This window comes from Ascidiella aspersa, chromosome 2, assembly GCF_963924565.1.
Source record: "Ascidiella aspersa chromosome 2, kaAscAspe10.2, whole genome shotgun sequence".
NCBI classification, from domain to species: Eukaryota; Metazoa; Chordata; class Ascidiacea; order Phlebobranchia; family Ascidiidae; genus Ascidiella; species Ascidiella aspersa.
In genome coordinates, this window is record NC_139448.1 from 2,882,126 (window position 1) to 2,897,460 (window position 15,335).

The 15,335-nt window shown below is 36.8% G+C and overlaps 1 protein-coding gene across 1 annotated transcript; it reads left to right on the forward strand.

Annotated features, from left to right (window-relative positions):
* The first annotated feature begins 8,177 nt into the window (after window positions 1–8,177).
* LOC146163138 (adenosine receptor A2b-like) lies at window positions 8,178–13,457 on the forward strand. Its single transcript, XM_083382921.1, has 6 exons — window positions 8,178–8,631; window positions 10,101–10,245; window positions 10,897–11,068; window positions 11,874–12,014; window positions 12,490–12,667; window positions 13,286–13,457. Exons 1-6 carry the CDS (start codon window positions 8,267–8,269, stop codon window positions 13,455–13,457), a joined length of 1,173 nt encoding a protein of 390 aa, XP_083239047.1. The 5' UTR covers window positions 8,178–8,266.
* The last annotated feature ends 1,878 nt before the right edge of the window (window positions 13,458–15,335 follow it).

The following is a 15,335-nucleotide window of genomic DNA, read 5'->3' on the forward strand; positions in this document are numbered from 1 at the left end:
AAGTTACGGCAAAACGTGATGTGTTTTCGACGGAAAACTTGCGAGCAGCGTGAAAAATGCCAACTGTAGACATTCCCCGTTACGGTGTTCTTTTAATACAGCGGTTGTAGCACGTTCAAAATCCCGGGATACTTCACTCAAATGTGGCTCACCCGCGATTGAGTTTAACAACAACAACGTGAAAGCGACTGTGTTTATTTATAGGGCGCCTGATAGAAAGGAAACTGGTCACTCAATCACTTTAACAGAGCCACGAGCGGGTCTAGTTACAGCTGACGAGCAACGGGGTTTCTGTAGCGTTAAATTGCTACAACAGTGGTTTACAAGCTGTGTACCGAGGCATACGAGCGTTCCTTGAAAGATTTCTATTCGCGTTTTTTTTTTGCAGAATAGCTTGTTCATTTTACAAACAGGCATAAAGGCAAACATGCGAGATTCCAATGAATAGAGAAGTATATGTGGCGTTTTATGAACATTTTCCATAAATCTTGAGAAAATGGATGGAGGTTGTGGTTAAACGTAGTAAGAATATCAAAGCACATACGGCACAGAAGTAGGTGGCAGTTTGTAAACGTTTATTATAGTTTATAAGTTTATAATCGTGTAAAAGGTAATGAACGTAACATAGTAAGGCGTGGAATGAATCACTAAAACACTTAAGTTAAAAATATATGAGGAACTAAGCCTAGTATGTTACCCATTTCCTTGTCGTATCGGTAAGGTTAACATTGAAATAAAATTTGCAGGAAAAAATATTTACAGCAACTTTATTTTGTAGAACAAATGGCGCTAATTTGCTTGTATAAGTACGCCACAAGACAATAAGTTTGAGGTCCACTACTACAATACTACAACCCTGGCTTAAACCTGGAGCAAGAAAGTACAGGTCAAATACCTTCGCTCAATCAGATACGAGTTGTATGGGCACTGGGCAGCCATGTCGGTGTAAGTGCCAGCCTAGCAAGTGGGTCGGCCGTTTGAAGAGATATAATTACGCCGAGAACTAATGGATGGTTCGTGGAAGGCAGGAAGGATTTGTGTATTTATTCCTAGTTATGCGGTGCCGACAATTACAATCGTATCAGCTCGTTATTCGAAGTGCTACGTGACTTTTTCGTACGTTACGAACATCTTAGCTTGGAAGTTACACATTGGAATTCTTTTGTTTTGACACCGAGGCTATTATTATGATTGCGTCTTATTTAAGCGACTTATGCGAGATCAGTTATATAATCATTTTCCAGGCATATTTTGAAGTTAAGAACCAACAATTTATTCGTTTTTTCGACAGTTTATAGAAAGTGCTTCAACAACCCATGGCTTTTAAGCGTACTTTTTAAACCATGAAATTGATATACCGCAAAACACTTTGCTGGAATTTTAGAGATTCGGTTTTTAGATGTCTTGATTTTAATTATTTCTAGTAATACAGTTTTTGTGAATATAATTCCGCCAATTACTATCGAATCGGGTTTATTCAATTATGTTTTGAAGTTAAGGACCAAAAACATATTCGTTTTTAGACAGTTTATGAAAAGTGCTTGTTTTTATCGGTCTTGAACTTAATTATTTTCGTTAAATACAGTTTTTGTTAAATAATTCACAGTTTTGGAAAATTTTCATTACTTTATAAACGTAATATTTGCCGTGTGAAAAGTTTGCTTTGCAAAATATTGCTGCAAGCTGAATTGGGCTTTAGGCAGATTTTTATAAGTTAAATGGTTTGACTTGGGTTTTAGCTGGTATGATAATGACGTTATGATTTTGGGGTGTTGTAAAGCACAAGGTGTATAACAAGAACCCCAAAACAATAAATTTGCTTTTAGACCCAAACCCTACTTTGGGTTTTAGTAGGGCAAACCCTAAAGGGTTTTACCATAAGAGGAACCGTTTGTGTTATTCAGCACGTAGATGCATTGAAACTGGATGTTGTAATAGGAGAACAATTGACACGTGGTATGAGCAGCGTGGACAATACTTCACGAGGTGGATTAATTGTTCTCAGCTGCCCTTAGTTAAAACGAAAGTGCGTAACACTACATCTGACTTTACACTTTTTTCTGTTATTCAGTTGAAAGGGTCGCTCAGCCCTAAGATTAAAGAGTAAATTACAAGAAAGTATTTAAAAAAGTTAACCAACCTAAATTAAATAAGTGCGACGTATGCAATACAGCAACCTTTGTTGAATTTGTGTGTGTTGTTTGACCAACATCCGCTTAATCTTTGATCTTTGTTTTGGTATTGGCAGTTAGTTGTACTCGTCAAATGCAAGGAGTTATATCTAGTTTTTTAGGTGACATCGTCTATATTAGTGTTTTTCTACCCATTGGTCGCGACCCAAAATAGTGTAGCAGTTTAATTTGGTTGGGTCGCCGATCGCAGTAGTTTTATATGGTTAGAGTAGTTTTATATGGTTGTAAGGCTAAAAGGGCTACAAAAAATTTGCCATGATTAAGGCTACAAAAAGTTTTGTGAAAAGAATTGAGTCGCCAAAGCTTCGTTTTATTATTACGCTTAGTATTTGAGTCGCCAAAGCTTCGTTTCATTATTACGCTTAGTATTTGGGTCGCCGTGAGGTTGAGAAAACACTGGTTCTTACAGACGAATTGCAAAAGGACCAAGAAACTCAATTTACGATTTATTTCAATATTAAAGTACAACTTGTATGCCAACAGGATCTGATATAAACTTTATTTTATTACTTCGTCGAAAAAAATTTAACAAGTTTTTCTGCTTTTTGTGAATAGTGCATTATATAGCATTTAAATAATGAACTCTTATTGCTTTACAGGCCAATTCCGGCTTAGAATGATTTACAAGTTATAACCTTAACTTTACCAGGCTTAAAAATCAAGGGTATATAAAGTGTAGTGGATGAGATTAGCCTTATGTTTCACAGCAATAATGTCAAAGGGTCAGGAATTTCGCATTGTAAGCGATTTCTTACCAGGCAAGAAAAAGTGATGATTAACGGAAAGTATATTTACATAGAACCGACGTCTATCTATAGCAGTGGTCCAGTGTGTTGAAAGTGTAAGGTCTGCTGGAGTGAGCCGTTTCATAACATAGGAGTTCTACTACGATTAAAATGTGATTTTGAGAATAAAATACTTCAGATATGCTTACCCAAGGCCGTCATTACTATTCTTAAATACAAAAAAATTGATGGAATTGGAATGTTCAAAGTAATTTTTTGCGGTTATAAAACTGCTTTAGCGTTACGAAGTTTAGTTAGCCCCAGCTGCCAACTTAATATTTTTTGATAAATTTACCTTATAAGTTATATATAAGTTACAGCGCTATTAACCTAGGTTTAGATTTCACGATTTTTTCCTAATCTTACATCTAAACAGTTTACTTAGGCAATCATTTGATGTTTGCATGTAAAAAAAAGCCAATCGTGTTTTGGTTGGTTGGTTCCACTAAAAAATTGGCGCTAAATTTATGATTTATTTAGTAAAGAGTTCGAAAACCATAATCTGAATTGAGCAAAGTTGAAGAAACTAGTCCTGCTGTTTAAGAATCTAGTGAGAAACTGTACTTTGCACCGCAGCGTAATGCCTAAATGCCATGTAAGACAAATGTCAGAGTCATGTATCACTCATTGACACCCAACTGTTGTAGCTTCGTGGTAAGTAGATTCGTTTTTAAGTTTTGTTGTAGAAGAAACGCCCCTCTGTGTGCAATGGACCGTGACCGCCACGAAACCGCATTGTGATTTATGATTTCTATGCGGGAGAAAAGTGCTTGACAAAGCGGCCGACTTTTTTTTAAGTTTGCAGCGCCTGTATGATCCCAAAGTTAGTGGTGTGTTTGTAGGATTGGTTTACCCCCGCTAAGTTGGATAAATTTGAATGCTTTGCTGTTCAAAAACAAAAAAATATTGTCAAATATTGTATTTGCAAACTTGTTTGCAGCTGCTTAGCTAGTTTCGAAATCACTTTTTACAAGCAAACTGCTTCTAAAAATAGTAAAATGTAAGTAGGCATATTTTAACGTAAATCGGTTGCCTACTGAGAAAGTTAAGCTTTGACATTTATTGCAAAATCTATTAAAAGCATGGTTTCTTGTTTAAAAATCCTTTGTGATTATCTATGCAGGAGAACGAGCTTAAAGGCATCGGCTGACTGGCCTTTTTTGTTTTTTGCCACTTTAAAGCCCTTATTCGGCCATATAAGTTATTTTGTAACCTTTCCACTATTAGATAGCAATTGTATGAACTTTACTGATTCCTAGTTAAGTGTGTGATGGTCATCATTCATTCTCAAAAATGTATTTATATAATTTGTTTTGAGTTTGCTGTGAGATTGTTGGAAAGATCTTAATTCAATTTTATGAGCGAGATATTCCTACGATTTATTGCAGTTTCAGCGTTTTTAAAGGACAGCGTTTTTAAATTTATCAAAGATCGTGTGAAATAGTTGAACAATCAAGCATACCCTTATTCATTCGAATTAAGTTTTTAGCATAACTGATAATGCCGTTTTTGGCGTAACGGTTTAGATCAGTGCTTTTCAACCCGTGGGATGGTACGCACTTGTGCGGATGACAAAAAATCGTGGTGCGGATGAATGTGCGGATGAAAATGGTGCATAATTATTTATCATTATGTGTTATACAGTAATCAAATAAGCTGGTGCGCCCACTTATGCGTTAAAGCTGCAGTAATATAGTCTCTCAGTGGTTAATTGCAGCTTAACTATCTTTTTTATATCGGTCAAACCTTAGGCACACGGTTTTAATACACGAACCCTTTCATTGTTATTTCACAAATAAAACTAAAGGTTGCAAACTTACTGAGCTTGTTTCGTGCGGATGGAAATTTTCCGAAATAAAAAAGTGCGGATGGAAATCGTAAAGGTTGAAAATCACTGGTTTAGATATTTTTTTACTTCTGTGGTTCTTATCGGATATTTGCAATAAGCATACAATGTCTGGAGGCTACAATGGCATGAATTTGTTGTTATAATATATAAAGTACCAAACTCAGGCCTAAATTAGGGGTAATGTGGCGTTGCTAGCACAATTTACGAGCAAACATTCAACAAAAATGGCCTTTAACAATTCCAAATCCAACTAAAGAGGTGGATGTTGTTTAACCTTGATGGACCCTGAAATTGTAAATAATTAATTAATTTACATATTGACGTATTGTTCCTTTTGCGAACATGGATGGTTGGCGGAAACCCTACTCAATTTTGGCAAGCACATAGTGTTTAACGTGGACCTGCTTAAACTTGTGTCTAAAGTGTATTTGTTTTGACTGCCACCAACTCAAATTCAACAGGGTTCATTTGTAATGCAAATAATGGAATGACAATGCAACTACTCTTCATTAGACGTAGAGTAATATCAAAGCCCATACAGAAGAAGGTAGCACTTTGTAAACGTTTCAAATAAATCTTAAGATAATGGCATGAGGTTGTAGTTAGACGTAGAATGAATATCAAGCCCAAATAGAATAAAGTAACATTTTGAACGTTCCGAATATATCACCACGTTGAAAATAAATAAAAAGATTATTAAAGATATATTCGAAACGTTAAAATTGTTACCTACTTCTAAACGGGCTTTGATATTCTTATTACGACTAAATTAAAACTCCAGCCTATTACGCTAAAAAACTACTCTTTTAACGACACCATTTGAAATGTTTAGCTAAACGTTATAAACTGGTGACTTGTAGAATGTTGAGTTTAAGAATCTAAGTTAACCTGGTTTATAATAAACGATATTCACCCTAAAGAAGGCGGCTTGAACAGGTCGCCTAAACGTGAGAAGAATATAAATAACAGAGGAGCTGTTTTTGATCAATATTATGCCTGGTATAGCAACAGTTTATATGATAAACCTGCTAAGGCTGGTTAAAAAGCATAGGTTAAAAAATGTTTTGACCATTGGTTTTTAAACTGTGTGCCTCGAGATATAGTCAAGTATGTCGCCAAACTTTTCATTATTTTGTATTAACAGAGCTGCGGAGTCGGTTAAAAACAACCCGAGCCCGACTCCTGCCAAATGTAAGATTTGTCGAGTCCCAAGTCTAGCTCTGACTCTACAGCCTGTATTTTACCCATTTACGCAACTAAATTAAGGCCCACTTATATTGGTGTCAAAATTGATCCACCCGCTTTACATGGTTTAAAAATATTTCAACATTTGCTATTTAACTTTTACAACATTTTACCGCCTTAACAGTTTAAAAATTTGATACTGCGCAGGCGCACGTCGGACTCGAGACTCGGGTAGTTTTACGCGGTCTCACTCGAGTCCCGAGTCCCGAGTCAGACTCCGACTCCGACTCCGCAGCCCTGTTTTGTAATACAACGAAAGCGTATTATACACCGGAATGCATGCGAAACTTGAATACAAATTATCTGTCAGATAACTGGTATTGATGTAGTATTTATCTACTACCCTGTATAGTGTATGTAAGGTTTCTTGATAAACTGTAGTTGTATGATTAAGCATAGAAAGTCTATCGCGAATTGGTTTTACTTTTTTATGAATAAAAACGTTGAAAACAAGCAAAGTAAAGGCAAACAGTTCCACAGGCGCACGTTCGCTGGTACGAGGTACGACGCAAGAGCATGCATAACAACGCGTAACTGTCCATTGGATTACGTGTTTTGAATCACAGTTTGTTATTTAATTATAAATACAAGGCTAAAAAGGTCGAGTAGATCGACATCATCTTGATTAAGACGTTTCGATACGAACTTGTATCATCTTCAGTTAATGTGACTGAGAAGTAAATCAAAGTATCACTTGTAAAAGGTGAGGCGCAATTGTAATTTCGTATCGCAACATCTGAATCAAAATGATGTCGATCTACTCGACCTTTTTGGCTTAGCAATTGATTCATTACCAAGCTACATCACAGATCTGTGCATATAGCCTGCAAAACTTGTTACAATGTGTCAAAAGTTATCATATGACGATATCTCTAAAAACGTTAGGCGATCCTGGTCCTCGCCAAATAATTATTTTTAGTGGTTTTATTCAATATAATAAGCCTTGCTATAATTACATTTTTGAGGTATACATTCGTTGGGTCAATAGGTTGCTTGTTGTAAGGTTTGTATCAGGAAGCATTAAAATGACAGTAGGCTACATCCATAGGTAGAAACCAGGCTCTTACTGTCGTAAGGTCTATTTTAATCGCCGCACGTGATTTCCTGAATATGTCGAGAGAAGCTTAAAGCAGAACCTTGAATTAACATTTAAGGGCGGATAGGTGAAATTAGAGCTATTGTATAGAGCGCTATCTCTGGGCTTCGCAGCTAAACTGGTCTTTTTGAAATAATTTAAATTCAAGTCAAGTGGTTTGCGAAAATATTTAAGTCAATTCAAGCATTTTGTCAAAAATAGTAATTCCAATACCAAGTCAAGTCATTTCTATTAAAATAATATTTTAATACTTTAAATCCGGTATTTTATAGTAAGAAAACAATTAAAACGCAGTACACAGCTTGAAAACTGTTTTAAGTGCAAAGATTGGGTAAAACTAACTAAATTGTTATTTAATGAAAACTAGTTCAAATCGGATGATTTCGCTTACAAGACTTAAGTCAGGCCAAGTAAATTAAAAACAGTGACTTAAGTGTACAAGTCATTACAACACAGATAACAATTTGAAGTGACCTAGAACTTCTGCATGAAGTTACAGTTCAATGTGATATTCCTTGAGGAATTGTTTTGAGGTTTTTATGAACTAACAACAGCAACATGAAGTATTCAAAGGGTACATTCGGCAGTATTTAAATTAATTGTTTAGTAAGTTACAACAGCAACAGTGCCTAACTCTAATGTCGCAACTTACACGTGTGTGTAAAACTGTTGCTACCCGGCATATTAATAATTCAATAAGCGTTCGTTATCATTCGCGCTGAAAAAGACGATTTGAATAAGTTGACGAAATGTTGGTTAACAATTAGAATAACCAGAGGAGCTGTTTTTGAATATTATTACTACTCTATCTCTTTATCTTTTGCAATAACTTACCAAATTGGTAAACAAATTTGATTTTTGAGCATAATGGTTTGAGGTTGAGTAAGACGCAGTAAGAATATTAAAGCCTATACAAAAGTAGGTAGCATTTTGAACGTTTCGAATAACTTCAACATAGAGAGAAGACACTGATTTTATTTTCATTTTTAAATTTCATTTTCAGGCTCAAACTCGCTAAAAACCGATAAAAAAACTGTTCTGATCGACGGCGCAAACGGCGACATCTGGCGGCTCCTTCAGCAGCCGCGCGAGCGCCACCATGCGACAGAAGCGCTTCGTCTTCAACGCCAACTTTTCGTGCGGCCATATCGCCTTTTGCACTCCAGCAATCCACTTATGGGATTATCCAGAGCACAACATATCCCTATCTGCTAACCCAGAGTGCAGTGCCTCTGCGGCGGTGGCTGTTATTGTCTTTGAAGTACTCATGGCCATTTGTATTGTGACTGGCAATTTGCTGATTCTGTATATTATGAGCACCTCGACTCATTTCGAAGGAGCTCAGGGGTTAATCAAGACCTCGCTGGCAGCTTCTGATTTTCTGGTGGGAGCTGTTATTCTTCCAACTGCTGCGGTCAATAAAATGATGATCGTGTTCAAACCACTTGGGGAAAGTTATCTAAGGTAAGGTCAAAGGTGTTGCAAAAACTGGCGTTTCATGCGCTCAAGTGTCTTTAATTTCAAAAATTGATTTGTTTTTCTAAGTGCCCTTTAGAAAGGAAAACAATTCGAGACACATTCATGACAGTTTGTATAACCATCTGTAGAGCAACAATGTACCGTACAACGACTTAAAAAACTCCTAATTTTGTCATTATACTACTTTATTTTGCAATAAGTTTAATTTTTGTAGTTTTAAATTTATTCTCCTACAAACAAAGTGGCTGTCTAAAACACAACTCTAGATCCGATGTGTTGTCGTACTTCATTCAAAATGGCTACGAGCGTATAAACACAAATCTGTTTCGATGCAGTTGAAGATGAAAATACAGAAGTAGATAGCATTTTGAACGTTTGCAATTTCTCATTATTTATTTTTAACAAGTTTGAAATATATTTTTTTTATTTTATTTTGAAAAACAACATGGTGTTGAAAAATAGTTATTTGAAGCGTCCAAAATGCTACTTTTGTCTGTGAGATTACTTTGACGTATTTAGGTGTTGTGTGGTTTAAAAGCTTATCACATCTCTGGTGGTGTGAAGCAATTAAGACTGCGACATTTACGAAAACCAAGGCGTGATTTTGCTGAGTGCGCTGAGGGGTATAATTACTGCAAAATGATAAGTAGCAGCAAGTTTAATATCAGTTTTATGGAAGTGGAATGTCATAAGAAAAAGACTCACACCCGGCAGTAATAAGACACACAAAACCCTAGATTCACTGCTGCAGACTAAATAAAAATCTATCTAATAAGATTATTTGTGCTTTTGTTTTACCTTTACCGATAACGGATGTTAAACAAACCTATGGAGGGTGCGTTTAAGAATACCTTTTACACTGCTTTCTTACGCCCAATACTAAACTTAACCAGACTCTATAATAACATATTGAACCAGTTGAAAATATGAGGTCTAATCATCTTTTATATATTCTTATCATTTTTATATATTGGTTCCACTGCTGCTAAAAAAAATCGGTTAAAAATAGCCCAAGTCCGAGTCCCGAGTTCGACTACGGCCAAATGTGCGATTTCGTCGAGTCCCGAGTCCGGCCCTGACTCTACAGCCTGTATTTCACGCATAAAATATGGATATGGAGAAATCCCTAATAGGAGTGCCATATAATTTATCCACCCACAATACATGGTTGGAAAATATTCCACCATATGCTATTTCGCCCTTACAATTTCCAGAATTTAGTACTGCGCCTGCGCATGTCGGACTCGGGACTCGGGTAGTTTTACAAGGTTACCCGGGTTCCGAGTCCCGAGTCCGACTCCACCCGGGTTCCGAGTCCCGAGTCCGACTCCAGCAAAATAAACCAACTCCTCGAGTCCGAGTCCGACTGCGCAGCCTTGGCTTCTGCCCCTGCCTGCTATCTTTTAAAACCCAAGCCATTTGCAATAGTAATTTATCATGTACTTTGTTCCCAGGTACTTAAACGGAACGAGGGACACATTTGTGAGTAGTGTCCTTGGAACCCTCTTCAGCGTTTGTATGTCCGCATCACTGTTCTCTCTTCTACTACTGGCGGTGGATAGACTACTGGCAGTCCACTGGCCGCTAAGGTATTCACAGGTGAGAGAAAAACATATATCGGCTAATGACACGCATTTTAAGGTTATTAATAATGCTAAACGTATTAAAGTGGATCTTCTTATTATTGTCCGGCGATGTCAATAAAGTATATAACTTGCCGATTTTCGTTTAACTTTTTCAATAAAAATTACTAAAAAATTTGTTTAGTTCTTTAATAAAACTAATCAACAGCTCTTTTTTCTAGAGTGCATACAATTAAGAAATAAAATTAAGAGCAATCTTCCTATCCATCTGGAATTTGCTTAGGTTTTTAGAGCTTTGTAGAGTCTGTAGGTAAAATTTTGTTCGCAAAAAGTTTTTTGGCTGAGGTATTGACTGTTAATCTCCCCCCATTTATAAGGTTTTGCTCAAACCTTCTTTTTATTTCATTTTTTTGTAATATTTTATTGTCTTTGTTAAATATTAATGTTATTTGCCACAAAATTGGGCGCAGTGAGTAACAATATCTAAAAAGTTAACAAAAAAATTTAGTTTTAAATTGATACTAACTTTTTAAATTTCGAACAAGGAAAGTTATTCGAAATGATTTTATTTTATTGATTGTGTAATATTTTATTTTTCGAATATCAACGAGAATAAGAACATTTAGCGTAACAAGTAAAGTTAAATAATGTTCTTATTTATTTTTAGGGCGACCTTATGACGCGCAAACTTGCGAAGCGGCTCGTGATCGCCACCTGGTGCCTGTCGTTAGTGCTAGGGATCCTACCACTAGGTGACAGGAAGCGCTTCTCATATAACATCGACTACATGACGATGAGTACAATGCTCGAAGTGAAACCAAACCCAAAGCACGACCCACGTAAGTAGCAGGGAAATATTTTACAGGTTTCATTAAAATAATTAAAAATACCCTCCTTTATCTATATTTCATCAAAACGAAATTATACTATGGAACGTAAATAAGACGACGATTATCAATTTGCGAAACTTTAACACGCACATGAACCGGGTAATAGATTTTTACCACTCTGTTTAGAAAGGGCCGATAACTGTATTTTGTTTCAAAAGCCGCACCTGAAAAAACAAATAACAACGCTTAGAACAAAAATATAATGAAAATACAATAGCGTTTTCTTTTCAGGACTGTCTCAGGTTGTAAGTGAAACTTAAAGCAAAAAAGTCGAATCAAAAGAGAGTAATGGATATTTATCGTTACCTAGGTTCTTTAGCAATAACCACAGACGAGGCGGTTGAATTGCCGTTCCTGGACAGCATGTTTGTGACTTAACTAAGGGGAGGATTATTATCCGGTGGACATATTACATTTTGTGGCAAACATAGACTTTAACTAAATCAGTTTGCCAAAGTCAACACAATTACATGTTCTGGGCCAATTTGGGTTTAATGTTAGTTGTGGTGAAATTGTTGTTTTCTATAGCAACAGCTGTATATCCTTGTTTCCATAGCAACAGCCTTATATTCTTGTTTCCATAGGAACAGTCTACTGTTTACTCCATGGCATGTCGTTCCCAGTTACAAGCTTATTGTTGTTTCCACAGCAACATACTATTTATGTTTGATTAGCAACAATAGTTTATTGTTGCTCCATAGCAACGTACTATTTATATTTGCATAGAAACAAGCGTTTATTGTTATTTCCATAGCGACGGTGACGCACGGAATCTTCTTCCTGGTGCTTGTTTTTCTTCTCCCGTACGCATGCGTGGTTGTCGTGACAACGGTCACGTGGGTTCAGTTCCTGATCGCTTGTAAGAGGAGTTGTTGCAAGGAGAAGCCGGTCGCAAGTGAGAGACAATATACGCATAACTTGCTTAACTGTGTGTATTCTCTAGCTCCCTTTGAACTGCTATTTTGTGAAAATTAATTTTGGGGACTTTACTTGCCAGTTGATGAAATCGACTTGTATCTGATTTACAGCATGGTTTTTGTAACAAGTAACTTGACTGGGTCTTGTTTTATTTGTTAAAACTGCTTGGAACTTATCCGATAATAGAAATTGGCTTATTAGCAATGTGGCCTTTATAAAGTGAGACCGGACCGTTGCCCTACCAACTGAGCAACAAAGACTCAGAGGGGAGCAATTGGAGAAAGAACCGTAGCACCGTTGCCTTCTGCACCCTGTTACTTGCCTGTGGTGAGATTTGAACTCCCGACCTCGGTCATACCAGGACCGTCGCTCACCAACTGAGCTACACAGGCAGAAATGGCAATACAATCGCTCATTTTTTTCGCTACTTTAAAATTTTTACTAATTTTCAGGCGCAAAGCTGAGTGCGAACGGTCGGGTGGTTCCCCCGAACAGCGACCTTGAGCGTGTGACGCGAACCATCTTCATCATGGTTGTTGTGTTTTCCATCTGCGTTGTTCCTTTCCTAGCTGTTCAGATCGAGAACCTTTGTGAATTCTCCAAGGAGGAAAACAAAGGAGTGTCCCGGAGGTTAGTTGACAAACATCAGGTTTCAATGCAAGATGCATTACACATAAGTGCACAACAACTGTATCTAGCCCTTCTGAATTTGTTGTGTAATCAACGACGGCTTACGTATCATAGTTCACCGTAAGTCTTTTTTATCATTCTACGTCTAACTACAACATCCAGCTATTATCTTAAGATTTATTCGAATTTAAAAAATGCAACCTACTTCTGTATCGGCTTTGGTATTCATTCTACGCTTAACTATACACAACCTCCAGCCATTATGCTCTAAAGATTTATGCGCATTTTGGTAGATAATACTTACAGAGCGATGTGCATGAAAGTTTCAATGTGAATATATAGTTAACATTTTCTAAAGACAAAATTGCAATTAATGTTTAAGAAAGAAATTTTACCAAATTCTACGCCCATACAGAAGTAGGTGTAATTTTGAACGTTCGAAAGGTATCTACTACGTCTAACTGCAACATCCAGCCGTTTCCTTGAGATTTATATGTGACGTTCACAAAATGCTACTTACTTCTGTATGGGCTTTGATATTCTTACTACGTATTACTGCAGCCTCCAACAATTATTCTCCTATTATCTAAACCAATTTTTTTTTAATTTTTTACCCAGGGCCGACCCCCAGAAAGGTTGCAACCCAGTGTTTTATCTCGTCGCCGTTGAACTGTTGTTCGCGAACAGCTTAAGCAACTTCATCATCTACAATCTTCGCAACGAACTTTTCCGCGAAGAACTTATGCGAATTGTGACGCGAAGGGCTCCTAAACAGGCGACGTCGGTTTGAAACAAAAAAAAAAAAAATAAATAAAATTTTAACAAAAAACTTTACCCACTAAGAAAATCCTAAAATAACCCACAACGGTTCAAAAGATCTGAAACAACTTCAGTATTGGAACGCAATGCTAGATATGCAATGAGAGGGTAACGGCCTATCATATATAAAACGTTACACAAATCAGCTGAACTAAATCACTAAAAACAATATTTACTGTTGTTGAGAGGTTAAACAAATTATCTGACTTTGGCAATTCAGTTGTTGAGAATACAATAGGAGTGTTCGAACCAACCAGACAATTTTAACGAAATTTGTTGATTAACCGCCATTTGCATTTTGTTAGCCAGCCAATCCCGCAAAAAACCTCCTATTTATTTTGTCCAACGTTTTGGATCAGGGAATGCTACAGCACCGCGCTCAACACCGTTTTCCTTCTGTGGTGTTGTTGCATTCCCCGATGAAGGCATCCTGGATAGGTTGTCAATAATTGTCGAAGGAGTTTTTTTAGTATATTATGCCTGGTAGCAACAACATATCTCCCGCCAATATTAAAGCTTTTAAGTTTTAAAAACACACAAATCGACGACGCCATTTTGGCTAAAGTTTTTTGACAAATGACTTATGTCTTAATCCAGTGGAAAACTATCGCAGACTCACCTAATCTGTTGATCAATGATGCAAGCAAGGCAGGCTAGGAAAACAACTAGCCTGTGGTGAGGTTCGAACTCACGACCTCCGGTCATAATATCGTTGTTATAAAAACAGCAGAAGAGCTAGAAAGGGGTGCGACCATGATTTTGGATTTATTACTGCCCTTATTTCTAAAACCACAACGCGGGTTTTAATAGTTATTAGGCAAGCCTAAAAAAATATCTCAGGGTGCAAGAAAATATCAATCTTAACCGACTTTACGAACTGCCTATGTAGCAAAACGGCCTGTCGGATTTTTGCGATTTATTGCTTATTTTATCGCGTTTTCTTCTCGATTTTTGCTTTTATGGCGCTTTTATCTTTCTCGTTTTCTTTTCACTGTGCAATCTCCCCGTGAGAATAAATCATCCTCCATCAAAAGACGAAGAAATGTACAAAAGTTGTATTGGGTTTTTACACAGCCTGGAAATAAGCGGGCACAATGTAACACCAGTGCGAATCACAAGCAAATACAATTCGGTGTCGGCCGTGAGGAATGAGCGACACTTTGTCCGAAACACGATACATCGGCAATCCTAGTACGTCTTAACGTTTTAAAAACAGGTATTTCGATGTCGAGCGAAACAAATAAGTTAAAGTACGTTAAATACGACAGATGCCATAATTTGTTTAGGGTTAATACAATTAACTCATGTTAAAATGAATAAAGATTAATTTGAAACTGCATGGGCTTTGATTTAATGCTACTATAACCTCAAACCATTATGCTCCAAAGTTAGCTCAGTTTCAGTTAAAAATAAAACATTTTTAACTTACAATGTACAAAGTTTTTGATTGAATCACTAAACATGGTTCAAAGGGCGCATCGATTATTACATAATATAGGACGAGGTTCGATACTTGGTATATCGGTTCCGATCCGATATTATCGGAAAAGGCTAAAAAAGTGTCATAAATTCACAGCAGAACGCTGAATTGAGGAAAACGAGCGAATACAGGCGCTATAGTAAAGTGAGGATTAAATACAAAGGCTGGACTTGGGATTTAAGGCTGCAAGCGTTGTGTAGCAAGGATTAGCGTTTAGTTTAAGCACTTAAGCTAAGCAATAGCATTATACAAAATATTCAGGATTGTACACAGATTTATTTCCATGAATTTTAAAATGGCGTGAATTTCATATTTCCGCCATTTTTTTAATCACTGTTTTTTCAAACGCTTTGCAATATAGTGGTGCAT